Genomic DNA, 25,914 nt, shown 5'->3' on the forward strand with positions numbered 1-25,914 from the left:
AACCCTCTGGGCATGAATCAGAACAGGATGTGTATTCGGTGTCCTGTAAGAAAGTTGTTGTTAGACTTTAGGTGCATGTCTGTTGTTTTCTTTTACTTGAGGGGAAGGGAATTTCTAGCTGCAAACTCTTCAGGTATGTCTTTGTGTGTGCATGTGTGCGCGTGCACACGTGTGTGTGCATGAACGTGTACATATATGTGGAGGTCAGAGATCAGCCTTGAGTGATATTCTTAAAACATGCGGCTTTTTGAAACTCTGTAATTTTGTGACTGTCTGGTTGGGACAAGCTGATTGACCACTGAGTCCCAGGGATCTGCTTGTCTCCACCTCTTCCTCCCAGCACTGGGGTTACAAGTGAGCACCACCCTGTCTTTCTTTCTCACATGGATGCTGGGGATGAAAGCCAGGTCCAAGTGCTTGTCAGGAAAACTCTGGACCAAGCTCTCTTCGTGTTCTGTAACATGTCCAGTCCAAGATGTACATACGCGGCAGAGCACTTTCTCCTTCGGTTTCTTCTGACTTTTCAGAAGAGTTCAGCACAGAAGAGAACTATTAAAGATAGGATTTCTGCTCATACAGGTACTTTAGATCTGCCACTGGTTTAGAGTGGTTTGATGGAGTGATTTTGACATGCGGAATATTTGCGTCTTGGACCACGGTAGTGATGCATTGAAAGGGAGCCTAAGTTGGCCTCCCCTTTCACCTTCTCACTTGTGACTCTACAGCTCACCCCGCCCCACCCCTTTATTTATTTTTTTTTTTTAGGATAAATTTGCCTTGCAGTGCACTGCTTTGGCGAGGTTCCCCACTGAGGTTGGGTCCCGTGTCGTCTTCACGTGCACGCACGGGACCCAGGCAGAGGCACTCTGGGAAAAGTAAACTCTGTTCTCTTCTGTCCTGTTGCACGGGGGCTGTGTCCTGACATTGTTTGAAGCTAACATGAAGTGCACTGCCTGTCTGACCCATGTGAGCAGCCCATTATCATAATTTCGCTGTCGTATGACCACTGAGTTAATGTACTTACAAATGACAGAGAAAGTGTGTTACATGACCTCAGGGTTTTCAAAAATTAAATGACGTCTTAGGTCGTATTTCAAAGAATAGCTAAGGAGAATGGTTTTCTTTCCTGCATGAAGTGTCGCTGTGCGTGGCAACAGGATATTGTATTTCTTTTTTATTGCTCAAAAATGTGAAGCTTTTAAATTCCTAGATTTCCACATAAAATTTAATATTGGGGTAAGGAATGATATATCAGTGGATAAATCTGTTCTCTGATCACAGCCCCTCACTCCAGACTAGACTCCTTCAAACTCAGGACTGTGGGGATACTTTGTAATTCTTGCCTGATGATGAATTTGGTCTTTCCTACCCGTATACACCTCATGAATTCCACCTAAAAGGCAATAAAGCACTTACATTTAGTGAATACACTTGCCAGGACAGCTTAACTGTACATCATTTTTTCCTTATGTGCTTGTGCCTCAGGATTAGTTTTTGTTGCTTTGATAACGTGTATGTGTATATATGCGAGTGTGCGTGTGTGTGAGTGCTTGCATGCATGCATTTTTGTGTGTGTGTGTGTGCGTGCATGCATGCATGCATTTGTGTGTGTATGTGTGTGTGCGTATGTGTGCATGTGTGAGTGCTTGCATGCATGCATTTGTGTGTGTGTGCATGTGTGAGTGCTTGCATGCATGCGTTTGTGTGTGTGTTATGTGCATGTCCATGAATGTGCAGGTTTGTGTGTGTTCACAGAAGTCAGAGCCAGGAGCGGTTGTTCACCTTGTCTTTTGAGAGGATCCTTGACTTTCCCCTAGAACTTGTTGATTCAGCTGTTTTGGCTGACAAATGGGCCCCAGGATCTGCCGTTCTGGCCTCCTACCTGCATGCTAGTGTGCTTTTTCCTACTATTATGGTTTGCTTGCTCTAGGAGGGCAGACTTAGGTCCTGGTGCTTTTGTGTATGAATGGAAGTACCCCCTTCATCCCCACTTCTGGTTTTATAATGCCTTGAGTCACTGAAGATCTAGAGGAAATTCCTAAGCAAGGCTAGCATTTGTCAACACCCAGAATCCTGTACCTGGTTGTGGATTGTGGCCCAAACCCTACTTGTCACACAGGGAATACTGGAGAGGTGGCTGGCTGCAGGCCATGATGTATGTGTGTATCCTTCAGAGCCAGGGCCTCCCCACCCTCATACTTATCCACTGAGGTTGACCTATCTGTGTGCTCCATAATTTTCTGTGTAGTTCAAGAATATCATATTAAACAGTAGCTCTTTTGAGAGGGAGAAACCTGGGGACTTCAACATACTGCATTGATGTTTAGCTCTTAGATAGTATAGGGCCCCACGACAAGAGTCCAGTCTCCTCTAGTCATGTGAAAGTAGAGGAGGCCCTGGGGAGGAGGGAGCTGTGGGCCCTGTTGAGCTGCTCATTGACTGGCCTGAAGTCCTAGTCATTAACGTAGTCATAGGATGCATGGAGAAGTCCACACTGAAACGTGCGTGATGTCCCTGGAAAATCAAAGCCTGGGGCAAACCTGGGGCAACCTAGGCTTTGGGTTGTCTCCCTCCACACCGCAGTCGGAGGCGCCTGTATCACAAGTGCCATATAGGCTCCCAAGATCCTCCTGCAGCAGTGTGTGTTCCTGGCAGGGGACTCCCTGGGAGTCCTTTTGATAACATTTGCAGCCTTATAAATGTCATCTTTTTTGAAGCCCCTGGCACTATTGACGTGACGAATATTATTTAAAGTTACTGCAATTTGTTGAAGCTTCTAAATTTAATCCATACTTTATTATGTACTAAGATTAAATTGCAGGGGAAAAGACGTAGTTGCAGGGCGTGCTTAGAGATGACTTGATATAATGGAGAAAAAAATTAACCCAAATAATTGGAACATTCAAAGAATTTTCTGACATAGCCATTTTTTTTTGGTTGTTTCTCGTGTAGATGTAGAGTTTCCAGAACAGTTTTATATCCCTGATTTAAATAGACAAAAGTTGCAGCAGTCTTTTTTTCCTGGAAATGAGTGTATGCCCAGATTACAGAAATATTTAAAGTGTACCCCTGAGAGAAGCTCCTTGTGCAGCTGACCTCCACCCGCGGTTCGCAAAGGTGACTCCAAAGCCTCCTCATGGTCTGAATAAGGGATGTCCACAGAGGACCCCATGGTGTCTCAGACATGGTCATACAGTAGACTGTCCCACCCACAGAACACTGTGCCCAACGTCACACCACTTCCATGCTCAGTGGCAGAGTCCTTAGGAGGTTGTGGAGAGGTAGGGCTCTAGAAGACGGACCGTTTGGTTCTTGATCCAGGGCACAAACAGTGGGCGGCTGCTTCAGTGGGCCTGACACCCATGGAAAGGGGCTTTATGCTTCTCCCTGTGTCTCAGGTGTGTCCAGAGGGAACCCAGTTAAAGAGCAACTGAGGGATTTGTGTGACTGTTCAGTTCTGACCAAGGAGTTCTGTGGTAAGGGAGTGGTGAAGATTGTTCTGAATCTGTGGAATAGTAAGATGGGGTGTTTGTAAACACCAGGAACGGCAGGGATGCTGGAATGTGGTGGTCACACTGTCTCACAGAAACAGGACAGACAAGACTGTGCCATGACTTAACTTCCAAATGAATCCCACAAGCAAGGTCGGAACCCCTCCCCCCAGTTGACTTCTTAAGAAGTGATAGCTACAAAGGGGTTTATTAATACCGTAAATCGCTTCCCTGTCAGTCAAATGCTAAGAGACATGGAGGACATACATGATACTGGCCATTTTGGTGACGGAATATAAATCACCAAAGATTAAATTATTAGATAATTTGGAAACTTAACCGTTTGCGTTTTATACTTCCAATTGTTTTGCTGACTTGCACTTCTCTTAGCTGTCCGGGATTTTATTAAGTGTCTTTAAGACATCTATCACCTCCTTCCTCTTCATTTTCCAATGGGCAGATTTTCCCAGGAAGGAGAGTTGCAGTACTGATGCCTGCAGTGGCTGCTCCAGAAAGATTGCTGTATTTTCATTGACGTGCACTGCATTACCATAATTGGCTTTTCTACATGATGGGAGAGAGGAAATAATAATGTCATTTTATTTACAGCCAGAGTGTCGCTTTATGAGACTTCTCCAAGTTTCTGCCATGCTGTGTAGGTCAAATGACATCTTTTGATCAGTCCTGTCCAAAGACATCAAAGCTGAGTGGCATGTAATGGAGACCTAGTGACAAACCAAATCTAGAAAAGAAATAAGACTGCCAGCTTCCCATTAAACAGCCTGCTAAACAGCACAGCTTCCCCGTGTCGGCTACGGGACCACTCTGACCACCTAAATCAAGGGAATGAAAGAAGGCTGAATTGGACATTAGTACCGCAAATGACTGCAGCGATTGCCGCGACTTCCCTCCCCTCCTCCCCCAAAAAATCAGCAAGCAAACCATGCGAGTTACAGCCCGGCTGCTCCGAGCCCCTTCATTTCTCTCCTGCCACTTGCTGGTTTTCTGATCTGGTTTATTTAGGTTTGACATCAGCCAAATGGTGTAGCTGGCTATCTCTGACAGATATTCCTACTGATTTAACGGGAGGCACATCTCAGGAAAGATGGATCTTCTGAGACAAGATTTCAGAGCGGTTGTTTTTTCCTTTTCCACCCCATTTTCTTCCTTTATGATTCCGCTTGATGTGTTGTTCCTTTTCACAGTCAAATCATGAGGGCCGTCAGAACTTTGGCAGAACCGTGTTTGATTGACGGCCGAGAGGTGTAGTGTTGACAGATACAGGTGCTTACTGGCCAGCACGTGGAAGTGGGATTTTTTTTTTTAAAGCAAGTATTTTATAGTAAGGATTGGTAAAAGAAGTTTCTCTGTGGTTCAGAAAGGTTCTTCGTTGCATCTGCATGAAAGATCATGCATTTATCTGTGTCAGTTTGCTCTGAATTAAGTCATTGTCCGCTCTCTCTAATTCGTTCTTCTGGCCATCGATTCTGAAGCATCTGTTGTGTTCCAGGCACCGTGCTAGCTGCCAAGATCTGCCAAGGTGTTGGTCCATGTTCCAGGAGACCCACACCAGCAGGAGGGCCCGTAGCCACCTCATGCCACCATAGCGAAGCCATAAGAGGTGAAGGCCACACAGCAGGGGGAGTGCTGGCAGGCTGGCCCATGGGTCTTGGCAGGAGCCTCTTCAGTGGGAGGGCCGGTGATGGCAGAGCAAGTGGGATCCTGTAGAAGGAACCTGGGTTGAAATGGTTAGGATGAGACGGTTAGGATCAGACTTGTGTGTGTGTGTGTCCGTGTAAGTGTGTGAGCACAAGTGAGCATAAACATGTAAAAGCTCTCACTATGACTTGGAGCTTACCAATTCCTGGACTGGCTAGCCAGAAAGCCCCAGGGTCCTTCCATGTTTTCTTCTCTAGTATTTGATCACAAGTATTTGATCATGACCAACTTTTTTATATGGATTCTGGTTGTTGGACTTGGGTCCTCATACTTTTGTAACCTTACTGACTAAGCTTTAGTGACTAAGGTCAGCTTCACTGACCCAGTCAGGCCTCCTTTTTCTATGGGAGTGCAATACATACAACATAGCATTACGGCAATAGGATGAAGAGCTACAGAAACATGAACAACATGTACTACATTAGGCATCTGTCACCATGCACATTCTCAGGTCTTCTCTGGAGAGTACTGACCTGGTTTTGATCTGTGTGACAGAATCTGGCCAGATGTGGCTGAAACAGCCCCACAGAGTTCTGCAGTAGCCAGTAGTGGCAGGCCTTCAGATGTCCTGCACTGCAGCCCATGATGACCAGAATTGCAGCTTGTAGGCGGGGCTGCCCAGGGCCAGTGTTGCTGACCTCAGTGAAGATGGAGACCTTCCGATACTGTCCATTTTGAACTCAAGACTCTTGTTGTTGTTGATGGAAAATGCTGCTTAGCAACCACATATCAGGAGCCCAGGTTGGGAACAGGTTCCTGAGGAGAGGCCTTTGATATTCCTGACTGTGGAACTCCTTAATCAAGCTCTGGGTTCAGTTCCTCACCTGGAAATAGGCAAGTGATTTCAAGACAAGGGAGGGCACTGCAGAGTGCTTGGTGCCGAGCCTGGTCCAGTGTGGGCTCATGACTTATCCTCTGCCACACCCCAGTGATCTTCCCGTGCGAGCCCTGTGCTGGTGAGATGCTCTGTGGGCTTGCAGTGCTAACCCAGACAAGTCAGTTGTTTCCTTCAAGATAATGCTGTTTTCTTCATTCTCCCAATAAGCTGCTTCTGTAGGGAGGGAATCCTCGTCTCAAAGGGAATTCTTTTCCATCGAGAGAACGTGTTTTGTTTCTGTTTGACATTGGGTTTCACTGTTGCCACAAGGGAGAAAATACTGGTGCCGGCAGTAATGGGCTTCCCTCTCCTTCTGACGGTGTGTGTGTGTGTGTGTGTGTGTGTGTGTGTGTATATTTATGTGTGCACGCACATGCGTGTGTGCTTTTTCCTGCATCTCCCTGGCTTTGCTGTCTTGTGCTTTGGAGCCCACTCCTGTCCTCTTGTTTAGATTCTTGGAATATACAATTTCTTTCTATCATCTTGTAGTCTCATCATTGATTTAAGCACACTCAATGTTTCCTTCCCATGGTTTCATGGACAGAACCAAGGGGGGCAAAGGGACAGAAAGAGGAAGCATAAGACTGAGTTGACATGTTGTGGTTGGGGGATCAGCCGGTCTCAGGAAGACTCTCCTGTGTAAACAGACAGAATATAATCTGTCAGGTTTTTTTGCACACCACAAATGGAGCTTCCAGGTGTAGAATGTCTCCCTAGAAATCCCGCTGCCTCCACCTTGAACATTTTTAAGCATGCTGTCTGGACGTGTTCAGTGGGAGAAATGTCCTCAGACTAGGAATTAGTGTTCAACATAGAAAATTTAAATGCAAGTCCAGACTAGTTTGTGGGCAAGGAGTGTCATTCCTACCAAGAGCTGGGGTGCCCGGGAAGGAAGTTCTGAGCCTGGACTGTGGCTTCTGCGCCTGCTTATCCTTTGGGAAACTTTCCCCCCTTTACTCCAGGAGGCAAATGAAGTAAAATCCACTCCTGCCGACTTCCCTCCTTGGGTGCCGCAGGCATCCTGGGCCGGCATGCAGTCTTCCCGAGTCCCATCCTAGCGCGCTCAATAATGCAGCAAGATTTTGCTCCACCGCGGTGTCACCTGTCGAGGTGAGTTATGCCCGCGCCTATCTGAAGTGACAGCCATCTTTGAGTACCAGGGGCTCCAACCGATTTCCCTTTTATCATTCCCTGGGGAAGGGAACGTTTCGACAAGGTGTTTCCCCTTCCAAGTTCTTTCTTCCTGCTTCTCCTTCCTCCCCACCCTCCCAACACACCTGATCAAAACATTACCCCGACAAAGGACAAATTAAATGAGTCCAAACAGCCCGGGAATTTTCGCACAGAAAGTGCAAAAGCTGATGCTCAAAGTTAATGAGTCCGGTAGCAGAGCGCACATGATGGAGTCAGATAATGTGATCCAGCCGCCTCCCTGCTCCTCACGCTCCCGTAAAGGATGTACGGAAGTTAGTTATATGGCGTGATTCTAACATCTGTCCTACCCCATAATGGCAATTTGTATAAGTAATGGAAACAGGTTAAATACTTCCATTCTAATGTTGCCGGCAGGGATGAAAATGAACATTTCAATGAAATCATCCGACAGAGAGGAAAGGGGAGGGGGTCCAGACGGATTCATCTCCACTCCCTTTGGTGATGGGAGCCTTAATGAGAAGGCTGGGATGGATAGTTTATCAGATGGAACAGGAAGAGCCAGTGAGTCTCAGAGATGGAATCGCCGTAGAACCGCACCGGCTCCTCAGTCTCCCTGGTAGACCTCCGCTAATAACATGCTCTTTTCACTGCAAGGGAGCCTGGGAGGGAAAAGGTGGGGGTGCTCTGCTTCAGTGTGTTCCTCTAATGGGGTGTGGTGAGGGTCATCTCCAGCTGCAGAAACCGCCGGAGTGAGCTTCTTTGGTGGTGGAGGATCCTGTCTGAGATGTAAGGGGAAGGAGCACCGCTCTTGCCCTCCTTGTTTTCTTGTTAATTAGAAATAATCCGCTATTGGAATGGCTATTTCTTTGCCAGTAAAACCAACTGTTTCTAGAAGATGCTCCTGCGAAGAGCCATTTTACGTAAATTGCTGATGCTGTTTGGAAATCTTTCTAAATTGGGACTTAGCTCTTTGCCGCCACAGACTCTATAAAAGCCCCGTGCCTCTAGAACAGCATCAGCCTGCTGTCTGCTCAGCAAGGGATGTTCAGGTGTGCCCAGGAGCCTGCGGTTGTGTGAATTAACGCACAAATGTGGAGTATCTGACAGATTCTCATGCTGAATCGCTGTGTCCAGGATCACTGCCACCTCCTACCCAGACTGCATTGCTTGACACCCCTATGGGTAAAAAGGGGAAACCCTTAGGAATGGGAGATGGCTACGTAGATAAAGCATCTGACTCATTGGGCAGCTGTGCCAGTAAGCCCAGCAAACTCTGGAAGCTGAGACAGGAGATCCTCGGGGCAAGCTGGCTACCTAGACTAGCAAAATCAGCAAGCCCTGGATGCAGCAAGAGAATCTGTCTCTGTAAATGCAATTGAGGAAGACACTTCTGGCTTTCCCAAACAGGCACCCACGTTCTATGTGCGCACGTGAATACACGCATACACTTTACATACAAGTCCAACATACACCCCCTTCCTCCCTCCCTGACACACACAGAGGAAGTGAAAACGGTTGGTTAGTCAGGCTGCTGTGCTGTACTGAAGGCCAGCCTGTGAAAGGTTCCAGCCTCCCACATTTGGAGCATTCTTTCCTTGAGAATGACTTCCGTCCTTCAGCAGGGGCTTCCTGTCAGAGAGCAGAGCCACAGGTGCGCATTACTCTGCCCCGATGCAGGGTGTTGGGGCAACCAGCTTGGAACCTCTTGATTTTCCACAGTGGATTCCATGCCGCCTTCCAGAGAGCAGAGCGTGTTCCGGGAAGCCTTTCTTCTATTGTTGCTTCAGCTTGTTGCAGAGCGCCCACACTTAGGTGCATCTACCCGGGGAACAATGGGGATGATGAGGCAGAATTCTGGGAGAATTCGCCTCTGGTGGAATACAAAACAGGGTGGCGCAGGAATGCACCTTTGCTTTGTGCATAATTGGGGTGCAGATTAAGATGCGGGTTCGGGGAGGGGTATAGACCTAATTGCTCAGAGCCAGTGTTAGTGAGGCTCAAGGGAATGCAGAACTTTACTACGTTTAGCCGCTAAAAAACAAATACAGCTGCCACTTCTCGCTGTCTGTAAAATGACGGCTGACAAGAGCGGGCTGTTTTCTTTAAGGAAACAAAGATGTTTTAAACAATGTTGGGCTGCGAATCGAGGAATACAGTTTTTATCTAATTTGCCAAAGATACGATGTTTGCGCCTCATTATATAGTTAGGATTTGAGATGAAAATATTTTTTCAGACAATATGTGTGTATTTACGTTGTAAACCATCAGGGCACACATGGTTGGTGTCACATTAGGCTGTAACGGGGCTGTATACATTGCCTTCTGTCCACTCGCATCAGAACGCACAGAGTCTGCTGTGGCTCGGGATGACAGCACATCTTTAGGGACACATTGGCATCCAGAAGGCACATTTTATAACAAAAAATAATAACAAGATTTAATTTTTTTTAAAAAAAAATGGAGTCTGGTTATAGATTCCTTTCTCCCTTTTTGGGAACGGTGGGGATGAGAAGTTTCCCAGGTTTGCACACTTGAGCACACACCTGTATGCGAAAGCATTCCATGCATGCGTGCACACACGTGTACATGCTCATGCCTGTAGCCCTTTCTGGGCCGCTGCCCCCCAGCAGGACACACTGTGTGTGTTCACACTGTCAGATCGGCACCACCACCACCGTGCCTGGCTCGGGAAGGGCGGAGGAGGCTGGCAAGGCTGTTTTGACACAAAAAGAAATAGCAGAAATGATGATTCGGAGTCTTTGTTTTAGTTGATGGGGGAAATGTCATTTATTTCTGCAAGTAATTGTGAAAGGAGAATTTTATACTGCAGTTACCAATTCTTGGCTGCACATTCATCAGATTTTCACCTGTGGGTGGGGGCAGGGGTGTGGATGGTTCTGGGGGGTTCCTGGAGAACATGCAATGGGGGGCGTTACTTTCCTGGGGTTCATCCAACTCTTTAAAATGCCATCCATCCACCTTGTGAAGTATTTTGTTCCCACACTTTCATCTGTAGAAACAGCAACCCCTACAAGTATCATACTGTATTCCAGTATATTTGTACGCACGGAAATGAAAATTTTTTTGGAAAATTGTAGCCTATATAAAACAAAAGATTTTTAGAAATGTGTCACGTGTACTGAAAAACAAATGCTGGTGATAAATAATCCCGCTAGCTGAATTACTAAGTTCTCTCCTCCCCGTTTAAAAAAAATCTTTTAATCTTTTAAGAAAGCATCCTTGGAAGCAATTTGAGGATTCACTGATAATAGTAGAAATAAACCTAATTATTCTGATAAAACTGCAGTCTCTGTGATAGGGCAGATAGAATTCAGGCACCAGTATGTGTATTAGAGAGACTTAAGGGGAGTCTCCTGCCGTGGGACCTCGTGAGCAGTTTCTGACCATGTATAGAAACCCTCGTGGGCTATGTTGGCTCCTGGTTCATCATATTCCTAGAAAACCCGTATCTGCCCATCGCATACTTAAAGACAGAAAGGTACCCTAACGTGGTGCCCAAACTGGCTCCTTAGCGCCCCCTCCGTGTCCTGTTACCAGCTGGCATAACTATGAGCCATATTCTCTAACCAATGTGTCTTAGAAGATAAGACACTTGTCTTTCTAACGGAGACTCAATTCTGACACCTGTGCTGCAGTTTCAGGGGTCATGAAGCTGGAACTTCTTGTCCCTCCCACTCCCAAGTCTCAAGACCCCCAGTTGAGGCCCACAGAAGGAACTTCATAGAAGATGTCATCTCTGGGTCGCAGTAAGGCAGGGAGCAAGGGTAATTGTAGGTGTTGGTGATACTTCTTACAAGCTTTTCGCACTGGTTGAGGTGTAAGTCAGGGTAAAGACCCTGGTCCTGAATCGTGTTTCTTATGTCTTCCATCGTGGGAGACCCACCTGTTGCCTAAAGTCCACTGTTTTCAGGGTGTCACACACTACAGACTGGGGTCCCACTGCTCTGGAGGTGACTTGTTAATACTAGGTGATTAGACCTAGACTCTCTCTGCCTTAGGATGGGGGAGGGTCTGTCTTTCTGATTTGGGGTTTCGACTATGAGTGTGTCTTTCCCTGGTGCTTGTCTTTGGGTTCATGCATCTTGAGTGAGACTTGATCTTGTAGAACCAGATGTCCCACTGCGGAGCTGTATGCAGGCAGCTGTCCTTTAGTGCTTAGGAGGGCCTTTGACCTCCCTCCTCAGTCCACTCTCCCTGCCCATGGCCTTCCCAAGTCTCTCCTGTGCCAATCCTCTTCTTTGTCTTCCTGACACCATCTTGGGAAGCTTTTCATTGTTTTATGCACAAGCTCGGCTACCCTTCTTGTAAAACTGTGCTGTAACCTGTAGTCTGTATGAAACAAAAGATCGGTATCTGATTTGCTAATGGGCAGGCCGGGAAGGGTCCTGGAATGTGCTTCCTTATTCCTAAGCTAATTTTAAATTGAATTCTGGGGCAATAAGGGAAAGAAGAAATTGTATTTATCTTAGGGCAGTTACCTATGGATTCCTAATTAAAATTGGAATCGAGGGGAGGTCATTTTTATTTACCGACCCTGCAGTTCTTAAAGATGGCTTCTCCTGGGGCTTAAGTAAAGAAAGACTTCTGCTGCAAGTCGAATGCCTCAGCAAAACGGTGCGTTAACAATTGCGACCAGCATCTAAAAATTTGCAAAAGTGATAGAAACCTTTTTGTCTCTATCACATCAGAGCAGAAGTGGCCTTTCAGCCTTGCTTGGCAGGGCGTCAGTTCTCCTGCAAGAAATCAGAACCATGCTAGCAGATTAATGTATATCTCGCTTGCATTTTTATGTTCTTTTCAGACTGGGAAGGGAGGCGCTTTGCCTGTGTCTGCTTTCTCTGCATCTTTTTCCCCTGATAGATTCGGACTCTCATCCAAACCATCTGCTCTCTCCATGGCAAAGGGTGAAGTTACTTTACAAGAGATCAATTGTAAATTTGGAAGAAGTTGTGTTTTGCAAGACTCTATGATGAACTGAAGCCACACATCCTCCTTTAGGTGTGTGTGAGCCCCTTTCGTGAATTGGTCCCTTGGAGTAAATGTATTTTGATGAATGGCCATCTGTTCATGAGTATCACGTTTGCCAGTAAAAAAAAGAAAAACAACAACAAAAACCAGTTTGGTGTAGATAAACATGCAATTTGGTCTGATTATAGTTTCGCCAGGTGGCAATACAATAGCAAAGTTGGTGTTCACTCTAAGGCAGTCACCAAGCAGCGACTAAAGACCTGGGCTTTTTATTTGATACTTTAAAACACCCACTTCCTGGATGGCAGGGGCTAATGAGGAAAACAGAGCATGGCTGGAAAGACTCCCCAAGCTCTCACCGGTGTGGATTTGCCCCTCCCCTTGAGAGGTTCCTGGGAACCGCTCTAATGCCTACTTTGGGCTGCCTGCCTTTCTTCCTCGGAGCTATGGAACATTCCTAAAGCTGGTGACGTGGATGGAAGGCACATGGAAAGAGGACCCCAGGTAATCTACTGGGTCACATCTCACTCCCGGTATCAGGACACTGTCTATACTGGGTCAGTTTCCCTGGGGACAGACTGATTGTCATTTTCTTCCTGTTGTCCCTGGGGTAGGCTGAGTGGCATATGGCTAAGCTGGGCACCTGCCTTTCCACAGCAACACGAGACTATACCAGTGGGCGTGTTTGTATGTGTTGTTTATTCTGTGTGTGTGTCTTCGGGGTGCAGCAGTGATGAGCAGGTTTCCTGGTGCCGTCCAGCCACTGTGACCGCATCAGAGACCGGGTGAGACAGAAACGGTGAAAGCTGAATTTCTTCCAGTTCAGAGGCCAGAAACCCAGGTTAAGGCATCGGCCGATCTCATTTATCACCTCACTTTGTCCCCCATGGAGGAAGGGGCACGGCAGCTTTCTAGACCTTCCCTTATGAGGACACTAATCCTACTCACGTGGGCTCCACCCTGGTGACCTGATAGCCTCCCAGAGTCCCTCCTAATCCCCTCACACTGATGATTAGAATTCATAGGTGAATTCTTGGGGAACAGAAACATTCAAATCATGGAACAGATAAACCCAGAGTTGGGCATAATGACCACAGTGATTTCTATAACCTTAAAAGTGACTTCATTGCCATGGTTGCATTTTGGGAGGAATCCAGGCCCCAAGGAATGAGTTTGTGCGTTGGACTGACCCTGTCCACAAAGATCAACAGACCTGGAGTTATCTGTCCTTCTTTCTTTCTCTCTTTGTTCCAGACTGATGTCAGAGGCAGGTGAGGTGACTGTCCCTTAGAAGGGAACCACAGTGGTCAGAGACCCAATCAATACAGGTGCGTTTAGTGCAAGTGGTCCCCGTTTCTCCAGGCATCCTGGGAGCACCCTTTTGTTTGGATCACCCCCAAATTCCAGGGTCACTGGGTTGACCTGTTTTTGCATGACAAGTATTGCAGTTTGGGGCCTTTGGTGCATCTCTTCCTGACTGTGACCGGCCTGCTTTGTGACTACTAAAGTCAGGGTGTGGGAAACCCTTCCTGCTGTCAGCCTGCAGAATCCAGGCTGGGGAATTCTTCATGACCTTTGTCCCACATCATCGGCCACCCTTTTCTCTGTAGGTGTTGAATGCCGAAAGGAAATTCTGCAGGTTTTGGATTCTTATCTGGCTGGGAATGCCAGACCTCTGTCTGCCTCTGGCATTTGGAAGTGAGGTTCTCACAGGTGGAGCTGGGAGCTGGCTGGGTGCTCAGTCACTGCTCTGGAAAGTAGAAAGATCTGAAGGGCGGTCTCAAGCCAGGGCAAAAGGTATCCAGTGGGATGATCTGGAAGACGGATGCCTGTCCCCAGCCATCATGCAAGGATTTGTGCTTCCTCATGTGGTACAGGGGAAAATAACTAACTAAAAATAGATACATGTACACTAATGCACATGGGCAAAAGGGAAATAGCTGGAAAGAAGAAGACTCTGGGTACAAGGAACTTGAAGAGCGTGTGATGCGAGGGGAAACAGGAGATTAGAGGTGGAGGCTAGAGTGAGCCTCACCAGCTAAAACCAGAAGACCAGACGCCTGCTTGCCTGTGCAGAAGACTCCACAGCTGTCTTCCCAGGGGTCACTCCGTGCGGACATGGAGTGGATGAGTGACAGGAGAGGCGGATGAGGGCATGCTGGACAGCTGGGGAGGGGCTGCACATGCTCGGTCCTGGGCCACTGCAGCCCTGATCGATCAAGGAAGTGAGAGTAGTGATGAGCACAGCTCTCCTTCGTCCCTTCCCAGTGGGCACTAGTTATTCTCGGTGCTTTCTGGACTCGGTGGTGGCTACACCCACTGGGTGCTCGGGGAAAGTCACATATGTGTAGCTGATTTCAGAAGTGGAAGGCGGTAACTACTGTGAACTGAATGGAAAACTCTGGAGAAAATTTTGAAGGTTCCAGTATTTATTAAGAGGCATTTGGGCCAACATTTTAAAAACCCATGCATTTATTAGCTTGAGGAAACAAGTTCCACATTGTACTGGCCACACACCTTTGTTCTGACTTCCTTGTCTTTGACTTCCTCCATGACAATATACGATGGCATGTGCATGTGTGTATATGCATGTGCTTGTTAAGGCTGGAAGTCAGCCTCAGGTGTCATTCCATAGTCTGTCCACCTGGTCAGGTTCCTTAGGTGAAGCTCTCTGAGTGCCTCCTCCCGGTGCGGGGATTCTAATGTGCCATTTACAGATGGGGTCTGAGGATTGAACTCGAACCCGGACCCCCATACTTGTGCAGTGAGTGCTATACTAACCGGCTATGTACGAGAACACACGTTTTAATGTTTGACTGTCATTTCCTTCTGGGAGTGAACTTCTGCTCCCTTGACTGTCCCTCACTATTGACGCCTTGATGTTTGTAAATGTCCCGGGCAGTGATGCTGTCCAGAAAGTCTCTGTGCAGGAGACAGTTGCTCCATTTCACACCATCTTAGGCTGCATGCCCGAGACCGAAGGTTTTGGGTTAGACAGTGTCAAAGTTCACACAGGGGTGATAGCCATGAGGCCTGTGGACCTTTGCCACCCCCAGGAGTATATGCAGGGCAGAAGACACAGCAGCCACCTCGAGACTGGGGTGTCTGCAAGGTAACGAGCTGAGTGGGACAGAGAGAAAGCTGGCCGTCAGGGGCCCCGCTTCCATGGTGGTGCACTGCCCCTTCCTCATTCTGACACGCTCAGGTTGCTGCATTGTCCCCAGGACATGGCTCTGAGCGTCAGGTGTGATACATCGCTTCTACATCCGCCTTCCAGGGAACCGGCAGTGGCTGTGGGTATCGGGTGGAGGGGTAGAGGATGGAGAATGGCCCCTAGCATGGGCAGCCCTATGCGGTGTGCTTCGGTTCCCTGTCCCCAGGCTACTGTCGTGCTGGCATTGTGGAATTGTTCATGGTTTATGTGTCAGCTCAGTCTAGGAGCCTCAGCGAGCAGACCTGGAGGAAGAAGAAGTCATGATCCTCGTGACTACACTTTGGCTTGGACAAAGGGGAAAGCATACTCGTAGGGTGGCATGGGAAGAGGCTGCCAATATCAGACACCCGTGGTCTACATTCCAGCCACTGCCCATACCTTGGTACACTTTACCTTTTCCCCACCCAGGACTGCCCAGCCCAGCTTCCTGTGAGGGAAGTGGGCCTTATGGGTCTCCACATGGTATACCAGAACTGGATGTCTGAAACACTTGGCTCTTGTGGGCAAAATGGAAATGTGTGTGTGTGTGGCAGTGGTCACCTTAGGATGTGGCAAGCCCTCCATTTCCTAGCAGGGCTGTAGAATTATTTGGGCTGTCACCCAGCAGTTGATGTCCAGAGACGAAGCCCGAGACCTTCCATTTTTGTTCATGTCTCACATGTGACACAGCATTAGCAGAACTGTAATTGCTGTCTCGTTAATGGACCGCTACTCCACCCCACTGTGGAGGGACCTGGACCTGTGTGCTCTGACTGCAGAGGCTCAGTGTAGAGAGGATGTGTGCACAGGTGTTCTGCAGGGCCCCAGGGTCATCATGTGGCAGATTCAATGGTCTCTCACTGTGTGTGCATATGTGTGCACTTCTGTGTATGGGGTGATCACATTACATGTGCTCACATATGCATGTTCATACATGTGGAGTAGTCACACATGGGTTCACATGTATGGTATAATCATGTACATGCTATCCTATGTGTGCTTGTAGATATAGGTAACTGTGAATATGCTGTCAAGTGTGTGCAGGAGTGATCGATCATGCACGTGCTGTCATGCGTTCTTGCATGTACAGGAATGATAGTGCTGTTCTATTATTTACGTTTATTCTTGCACATAGGGATGACTATATCTGTGCCCTCATGTGTGTGGTTGCATGCATAGGATGACCATGTATGCATTTGTAATTCATGTGTTCATACGGGTGGGGTGACTGTGCATGTACTGTTATATGCATGCTCATATATATATATGTGTGTGTGTGTGTAAAGTACATGTGCTATCATGAATGAACTTACACATACTATGTGATTGTGCATACACTGCCATGTGTGTTTATTTATATAGGGGCAGTCATTCATTTACAGTGAATGCCTGCTTTCCTGCAGCCTGGAGCCTTTCCTTTTCAGGCATGGAAGCTTCCCAGTGTTTCACCCACCCCTGGCATCCTCCCCTGGGGCACAGAGATATTCTTTGTCCCTCCTGTCCCTCCTCTCTGAAAATGCTTGTGCTCTTTGCCACGTTCCCTTAGGACCTGGCTCTGATAATGTGATAATGAGTGATCATGTTTAATGAGACGCTCCTCTCGGGTCACGTCGGTGCATTTTAATAGGAGCTTGCCGGAGATACCTCAACCTCAAATCTCCTACCTTTTCATGAAATACTCGGTCACCTAGCCTTCCTGTCAGAGAAAGGAAGGGCAGCAGGGGGGGGGCACACATTGCTCAAGTAAGTTTAGGAGGTGGTAAAAAGTATGTCAGTAGCAAAATATGTCACATATCAAAGCATTTAAAATGATCTTAAGTAAGAATCAAGGTTTTGCCTGGCACCTTATGTGTCCTTCAGCCTGAAGTCCTGCAGGCAGCTGTGGGCCCTTGGCAGCCATCAGGGCCTACACTGCTGCCTTTCATAATTTAAGATTATTACAGTAAAGTTTTCATAACATCAGAGTGGCCATTGTAACCGTTTTCCAAGGTGTAGTCCAGTGACATCCCGAACATTCTTGCCGCTAGACTGTGACTTTCATCTCCCAAGTCTCATTTTCTCATCTTGCAAAACTGAAACTGTAGCCCTGAGACATCATTTTCCCATTGACCTCACCTCGCCCCAATTCTGGCCCTGCCACCCACCACTGTCTTTCTGTGTCTACGAACCTGACTGTAGTGCAGGCCTTACAGGAGGGCACAGGGCAGTCAGTGTCTGTCCTTTGTAAGTAGCCAGTCTCCCTCTATGCAGTCCTCAAGGCTCACCCATGTCTTCGCAGGGTCAGGGGTCAGTGTCCTCCTTTCTGGGACTAGATGGTGCTCTGTGGGGTGGATGACCACATCTGTCCATATGATGAATGTTTGCCTTATTTCTTCCTTTGCTGTGTGTGTGACGCTGCTCTGGGTATTGGTGTGTGGCGGTGGCCTTCGTCACCCTGCGGCCGTCTTTCATAGGTAGCACTGTGTTTTGTCCCTAGCCGCAGACTCACAATGTGATAAGCATTTGTTTTTAGTGAAAACCATATTATTTTTACAGCTTGCCTTGAAGGAGAATTTTTATTTATGGAAACCATAGAATATTGCCTGGCAAATATATTGTCCTAAAGAAAGAGCTGGGCCCCTCCTGATTTCAACAAATTTGACTTATAGAAATCACAAGGGATTTGCAGGTCACAAGAGGATAGCATGTGGGAGGAGCCCCCAGGACACTGGTGGGAGTCATTGCTTGTTCTTAGCCTCTCAGCAGAGCTGTCTTTAAGAAGGGGGTACTAGTTTTGTTGGTTTTGCATGCCTGTAATGCTAGCAGGAGGTGGAAGCAAGAGGGTCAGGAGTTCAAAGCCAGCTTGGGGTACTTGAGACCTTGTCTGGAAGGAAGGGAGAGAGGGAGAGAAAGTGGGAGGAAGAGAGGGAACAGGAAGAAAGGAAGTTAGAGACAGCGGTGTGGAGGTTTGCGCTTCTGTGCTGCACTTGGTGGGGGATGTTCTCAGCATGGCCTTACTCCTGCCCTGCTGCTGTCCAGTGGGCAGGCACATGGAGTTGACGTTGAGGTGGCCTTGTAGTCTGAGAGCCTGACTGAAAAACATCTTTTTAAAGATCACCTAACTGCTGGGGAGGCTGCGTCCTTGAAGATGATTTACTCCTTCTAACTGCGCTTCATTTTTCTCTCCTAGCTTATGTTCCCGAGGAAGAACTGAAGGCAGCTGAAATAGATGAGGAACACGTGGAGGATGGTGGGTTGTCTCTGGACATTCAGGAGAGCGAATTCGTGTGCAACGAGGAGACAGAGATCAAAGAGGCCCAGAGCTATCAGAATTCCCCAGTCAGCACTGCCACCAATCACGATGCTGGTTATGGCTCGCCCTTCAGCGAGAACAGTGACCAGCTGGCCCATTTCAAAAGCTCCTCCTCCAGAGAGGAGAAGGAGGAGCCACAGTGTCCAGAGAGTGTCTCCTACCCCCAGGACAGCTTGGCACAAATCAAAGCCGTGTATGCAAACTTATTCTCAGAGTCCTGCTGGTCTAGCCTAGCTTTGGATTTAAAGAAGTCCGGTTCGACCACCAGCAATAATGATGCCAGCCAGAAGGAGAGCTCCACCCCTACCCCTACACCCCCCACCAGTACCGCCAGCACCCCCAGTACCACAGCTACCACGGCCATTACCAGCTGCAGCACCAGCACCAGCCACAGCAGCACCACCAGTAACAACAGCAGCTCCGGGTATGACTGGCACCAAGCCGCCCTGGCCAAGACGCTGCAGCAGACCTCGTCGTACGGGCTGCTGCCCGAGCCCAGCCTGTTCAGCACAGTGCAGCTCTACCGGCAGAATAACAAGCTGTACGGCTCGGTGTTCACAGGGGCCAGCAAGTTCAGGTGCAAGGACTGCAGTGCAGCCTACGACACCTTGGTGGAACTGACGGTGCACATGAACGAGACGGGCCACTACCGAGATGACAACAGGGACAAGGACTCGGAGAAGACCAAGCGGTGGTCCAAGCCCAGGAAGCGCTCCCTGATGGAGATGGAAGGGAAGGAGGACGCGCAGAAGGTGCTGAAGTGCATGTACTGCGGACACTCCTTTGAGTCCCTGCAAGACCTCAGCGTCCACATGATCAAAACAAAGCATTACCAGAAAGTGCCTCTGAAAGAGCCTGTGCCCGCCATCACCAAACTGGTCCCGTCCACCAAGAAGCGAGCGCTCCAGGACCTGGCGTCCCCTTGCTCCCCTGAGCCCACAGGCATGGCCGCTGAGGTTGCACTGAGTGAGTCGTCCAAGGACCAGAAAACGGCCAACCCGTACGTCACACCCAATAACCGTTATGGCTACCAGAATGGTGCTAGCTACACGTGGCAGTTTGAGGCTCGCAAAGCCCAGATACTCAAGTGCATGGAGTGTGGCAGCTCCCACGACACCTTGCAGCAGCTCACGGCCCACATGATGGTCACTGGCCACTTCTTAAAGGTGACAACGTCTGCCTCCAAGAAAGGAAAACAGCTGGTGCTGGACCCTGTGGTAGAAGAGAAGATCCAGTCCATCCCCCTACCCCCGACCACTCACACCAGGCTGCCTGCTTCCAGCATCAGAAACAGCCAGAGTCCCCTGCAGGCTCTGTAGCCTTAGAAGAAAAGAAGGAACCAGAGAAGGAGAAAGAGAAAGCTCCTCCAGCCGCTGGGGATGCAGAGAGGAAGATCAAGGAGGAGACCGAAGACACCACAGAGAAGTTCGAACCCACCACCCTCTATCAGTACTTGCGTGAGGAAGACCTGGATGATAGCCCCAAGGGGGGTGTAGATATCCTAAAGTCGCTTGAGAACACTGTGTCCACAGCTATCAGTAAAGCCCAGAATGGTGCGCCTTCGTGGGGCGGCTATCCCAGCATCCACGCAGCCTACCAGCTGCCCGGCACAGTGAAGCCGCTGCCGTCAGCTGTGCAGAGCGTGCAGATACAGCCGTCTTACGCCAGCAGTGTGAAGTCACTGTCCTCCACAGAGCACAATGCCCTCCTGCCCTCCCCAGGGAGCCTCACGCCCCCACCCCATAAGAGCAACGTGTCAGCCATGGAGGAGTTAGTGGAGAAGGTCACAGGCAAGGTCAGCGTGAAGAAGGAGGAGAGGCCTGCGGAGAAGGAGAAGGCCTCCCCTGTCAAGGCCGCCTCCCCTGTGGCAAAGGAGAATAAAGATCTTCCCAAGACAGAGGAGACTGGAAGCAAGCCACAGAAGAAGGGCTCAGATGCAGAAACTGGGAAAGCCAAAAAGGAGGGTCCCTTGGATGCTCACACCCCGAATGGTACAGAGCCTCTCAAAGCGAAAGTCACCAACGGCTGCAGCAACCTGGGTATCATCACGGACCACTCGCCGGAACCATCCTTCATCAACCCCCTGAGCGCTCTGCAGTCCATCATGAACACTCACCTGGGGAAGGTGTCCAAGCCCGTGAGCCCCTCTCTGGACCCGCTGGCCATGCTCTACAAGATCAGCAACAGCATGCTGGACAAGCCCGTCTACCCCACCACCCCTGCCAAGCAGGCCGACGCCATCGACCGCTACTACTATGAGAACAGTGACCAGCCCATCGACCTGACCAAGTCCAAGAACAAGCCCCTGGTCTCCGGCGTGGCTGACGCCGTGTCCTCGCCTCTTCGGGAGAGCGCCCTCATGGATATCTCAGACATGGTGAAGAACCTCACGGGCCGTCTGACTCCCAAGTCCTCCACACCCTCCACGGTGTCAGAGAAGTCGGACGCGGACGGCAGCAGCTTTGAGGAGGCCCTGGACGAGCTGTCACCTGTCCACAAGAGGAAGGGGCGCCAGTCCAACTGGAACCCGCAGCACCTGCTCATCCTCCAGGCCCAGTTCGCCTCCAGCCTTCGAGAGACAGCAGAAGGCAAGTACATCATGTCGGACCTGGGTCCTCAGGAGCGGGTGCACATCTCCAAGTTCACAGGCCTCTCCATGACGACCATCAGTCACTGGCTGGCCAATGTCAAGTACCAGCTGCGGAGGACAGGGGGAACGAAGTTCCTTAAGAACCTCGACACAGGGCATCCTGTTTTCTTTTGTAACGATTGTGCCTCTCAGTTCAGAACTGCCTCCACCTACATCAGCCACCTGGAGACGCACCTGGGCTTCAGCTTGAAGGACCTCTCCAAGCTGCCACTCAGTCAGATCCAAGAGCAGCAGAGCGTCTCCAAAGTGCTCGCCAACAAGACTCTGGGCCCGCTGGGGTCAGCCGAGGAAGACCTGGGCTCCACATTCCAATGCAAGCTCTGCAACCGAACTTTCGCGAGCAAACACGCAGTAAAACTGCACCTTAGCAAGACGCACGGCAAGTCGCCAGAGGACCACCTGATCTACGTGACCGAGCTGGAGAAGCAATAGTGTCCAGGTATGCGAGAGACTGCGGAACATTGCACTACCCGCCTCATCGTGCCGCACTAGGCCTGGCCTGAGCCGCTGAAATCAGTCTTTCCCTACATCTGGACTTGGTTTTTCTTACGCATATTTTGTAGTTATATTTATATGCTCTTTGTCTGATCTGTGCATGTTATTTTCTTTTTTTTTTCTTCCGTGAGTCAAAGTCTGACCTTTATTTTCAGCACCCGTTCTTGCTGTTAAGCTATCTTTTGTAGGAAATAGTGGGGCACGCTCGGAGACATTGTTTAGCGGTAAAGAAAGATACAAACAAGCAGCGATAAAGAGACATCCTAAAATTACGAAGTTGCCATGACAATAAAGGTCATAGGACCTGGTAGTGTCAAGTTTAACCCTTTGAGGACTTTATCTCTGTGCCTTTCACTCAAAATTTAAAAAAAAAAATTAAAAAAAGAAAGAAAAAAGGGGGAAAAGGCGCTTAAAGGCTTCTCATTCAGATCAAAAGCTGTGTCAGACACAAAACTTATTTAATAATTAAAAAATGAGCTTTTATATGCAGGACTGGTTTGTGAAGAGACATGCATGCAGCGGTTGGAGACAGGGAGCTGTCTGGGACTCACGGGGTTAGGAAGCCACAGTCTACATGTTCCAAACAAAGACAGCGTATACCCCAGTTGCCACTATGCCCAAACCCTCTGGATGCTGAAAAATGCCACTTTTGGCAAAAAAGTATGCAAGCTTATTATTTAAAAAATGTGTAAAAAATGCTATTTCTTCTTTTTTTCTGTAAAATATTGCAGTTTATAGTTATTTACAAATGTAAGCTTTGGTATCGGCTGACCTTTCTATAGCGTGATGCATTGGTAAATGAAAAAAGAAAACACAGAAAAAAAAACAAAAAAATGGGGCAAATGTTGGATCCTTCCCTTGTAAATCGCCAGAGTCAGCTTACACACGCCTGTATGTTACACATCATATCATTTTAATCTCTCCAACTTTCTTTGTACCTTCTGGCTGTATGCTTTCTCTTTTAACTTTTTATATTGTCATTTTATATTAAATTTCTGTGTATATAATGTAAAACCACAATTTTTGGATAAAATTTAGTTCCTGCAGCTTGATTTAAATAGAGAAATTTTACTGGCACCTGCGTCTTCTCAGATGCATGTACTCAGAGGAACTATCAGACAAAAACAAACAAGAACAGAGCAAGCAATGCACTATTAATTATACATTTTGATGCCCCGTCATTAATATTGTACAGTCCATTTTGGTTCACACAATTAAACCCACTGTTTTCTCAAATGTAAAATAAACCCACACGCAGTTCTTGATTTACACAGATTGTCATGTCGTCAGTGTGTTCCCTTTGAGATGTTACTCCATCCACAAGAGGTATGGCGTATGCAATCAACAACAAAAATTTTACTCAGACACATTCCATGATTTGTGTGCAGAGAAGTACCGAATGTTTAAAAGTGATAATAACATTGGTACCTGCAGTGGTGGGCAAGGATTCCCAGAGTCCAGTCCTTCAGTGATGGCCGCTTGGTCCCTGGATGACTGTGGTGATTTTTCCAGACAGTCCTTTCATACTGTTAGAAGCTGTCGTGGGCCTCTTGTGTGCTTGGGCTTCATGGCCGCAGTAGGCGAGGCCTCAATGCAGCTCAGGCCATGTGGATCTCACGGTGAATTTTGCTGCAAAGAAAAAAACCTGGTTTGTGAGCTTTGAAAACTGTGCCTTTTGATTATTATCACCTGGCTGTTTTTCCATTCAGTCATGGAGGGGGTCTTGCTTTTGTCATTTCTTAGGCACCTGACAGCTCCACCAGGCACTGGTCCTGAGATGTCCTGAGCCTACGCCCAGATTCCTGAAGTTGTTGTCCTGGCCAATTTCCAGCAACCAAGGACACTGAGACCTCCGGTCTCTTCCTCCGGAACACTTAGTAACATGTAGTTGGCCTTTGTTTTGATTTTTACCATTTGCTTAAATTTTCATAGAATTATATCCCAAGAAAGGCAAGAACCCACGCTATGTTCAGAGGTGCCTAAGCAGTCATGGTGTTTTGATGACTTCCTGACTGGCTCCAAGAGGCAAGCATCCATCTCTTTCTGCTAATGGCACAGGGTGGCCTGGCCAGTCATGTGTGCACAGGGATGCTTGCTGCATTCTTCTGACCTTTTTCATTGCTAAATAGCCTTGTCCTTTAGAGCTTCAGCCATTAGACACACCAGTTCTATGCCTGGAGGGGTGACAGAGTGGAAGAGCCATCAAGCCTCTGGCATGGACGTGAGGTCCTTGTATACCCGCATTTGGATGGTAGATCCGCAGACATTTCACCCTCGTAGTGAGAACCGTGAAGCCGCAGTGCAATGGAAGAGGGCAGTTCTGAGGAAGAGGCCCAGGAGTACAGTCCTATGGCCTCAAGGTTACTTGCGGCTGAGTTCTGATCACCAAGGGACAGATACAAATTTCCAGATTTCTTAATGTCTTTTTCTTTGTAATTCCTCAGCTCATTGGCATATTATCCTCGTTCCAGTTCCCCGGTTGGTGGGTGGAGGCAATCTCAACACCATGAAGATGGTGACCCCAGGTGACATTGCTGAGTATTTCTCCAGCACCAGATTTAGTGTTGCAGTGTGAACTCATTCCTTCCGCACAGCTCTGGACCAGGTCCCTCCCTGCCCAGTTTGCAGACCTGGATCCCCATCACATGGCTTGTCGTGGACAGAAGTTGGACTTGGAGCCCCTGAATACTAATTGTGGTAACCAAAGGACAGACCAAGGGTGAAAAACTCTTGCAAAGCCAAGGAAGTGTTTTGTTTGTTTGTTTTGTGTTGTGTTTTGTTTTGTCATCAGGGTGTTAAGATAGAGCATTGCCCTAGAAAATGGAGAGCAGACTTTGGCCTGGGTTGGTAGGCAGCTACCAGAGCAGTGATAGTGAACAGACAGCTTAGCATCCTTCCAGCCACCTCCAGCTGTGGCTGCAGCAGATCACAAGCTTCAGTGACTTTATCTTCTGCTGGATCTGGGAAATATCAGAATAATGTTGACGTTGAGTTTATACCTGGACCTGTGCAGCCGGTGCCCAGTGACACAGACACTCAACTTGGGCAGACAGAAACAGAGATAGAGGGCCTGGGAGAGAGTTCAGCTGATAGAGCGTTTGCTGTTAGCAGAGCACCTGAGTTGGATCTCCAGAGCCAAGTGAGCCAAGTCAGGTGTGGTGAGCACACCCTTCTATCCCAGAGCAGGAGAGGAGGGAAGGCAGGTAGATCCTCAGCTCACCAGCCACCCATCCTAACCTGCTTGATGAGTTCCAGCCCAGTGAGTGACCCTGTCTTAACGAACAAGTGGACGGTGCAGGAACAACGGGAGCCAAGGTTGTCCTCTGACCTCCACACACACACGTCCATGCATGCACATGCGCACGCGCGCGCACACACACACACACACGAACATACACACAGATGCAAAGAAACTAGACTAACCTGAGGGATAAATCAAATGCTTACCATTCCTTCACTGTACTGGGGCAAACATCCACCACTTATACTTCCTGCCTGGCTACTGGCCAATCAGTCCCAGAATACATATTTCTGTAAACCATGAGATCCTCCTTGTTTTTCTGCCTAGTCTCTCAGTCCTGAGTAAAGTGGTTGGGGCCAGGGTGGGGGAGAAAGTTGCCTGTGTCCTTAGGATGTGCAAAGAGATAGGGAAGGAGGCCAATGGCTGCTCCCTTAGGTCTGCATTCTTGTTAGGTCAGCCTGGTAGTTGTGCGTATGCAAAATTAACCATGGCTTGCATCTTCTCTGAAACATGACTATGAGCTTTAATAACTAACCACTTTCCCCCTTCACATGCAGGGTTTTACTGAATGTGGGTTGCTGAGTCGGTGGGATAAAGTCTATGAACTAACACTAGACAATAGTTTATGTTAGAGAAACTAGCATTTAGGTAGTGCAGAGAAAAAGGAATGTTTAAACACTTTAAGATGTATGGAGAGATACATAAACAGAAGTTTCTGTCCCATCTTTTCTCAGTGCAGCATTCTCATCTTGCTTCCTCTGCATCTGGGTGATGACTGCAGACTGAGCCTTTCCTCTCCCCAGAATTCTCCT

At 48.3% G+C, this 25,914-nt stretch overlaps 1 protein-coding gene across 1 annotated transcript in view; it reads left to right on the plus strand.

The window, feature by feature from the left end:
- Window positions 1-23,124, plus strand: part of Tshz1 (teashirt zinc finger homeobox 1) — a 72,545-nt gene extending 49,421 nt beyond the window's left edge. The window contains 2 exon segments of the mRNA XM_057789009.1: window positions 18,594-20,000; window positions 20,003-23,124. Coding sequence (XP_057644992.1) covers window positions 18,594-20,000; window positions 20,003-21,798 — 3,203 coding nt within the window. The 3' untranslated portion in view covers window positions 21,799-23,124.
- The last annotated feature ends 2,790 nt before the right edge of the window (window positions 23,125-25,914 follow it).

The sequence above is a fragment of the Chionomys nivalis genome, chromosome 14 (assembly GCF_950005125.1).
Source record: "Chionomys nivalis chromosome 14, mChiNiv1.1, whole genome shotgun sequence".
NCBI classification, from domain to species: domain Eukaryota; kingdom Metazoa; phylum Chordata; class Mammalia; order Rodentia; family Cricetidae; genus Chionomys; species Chionomys nivalis.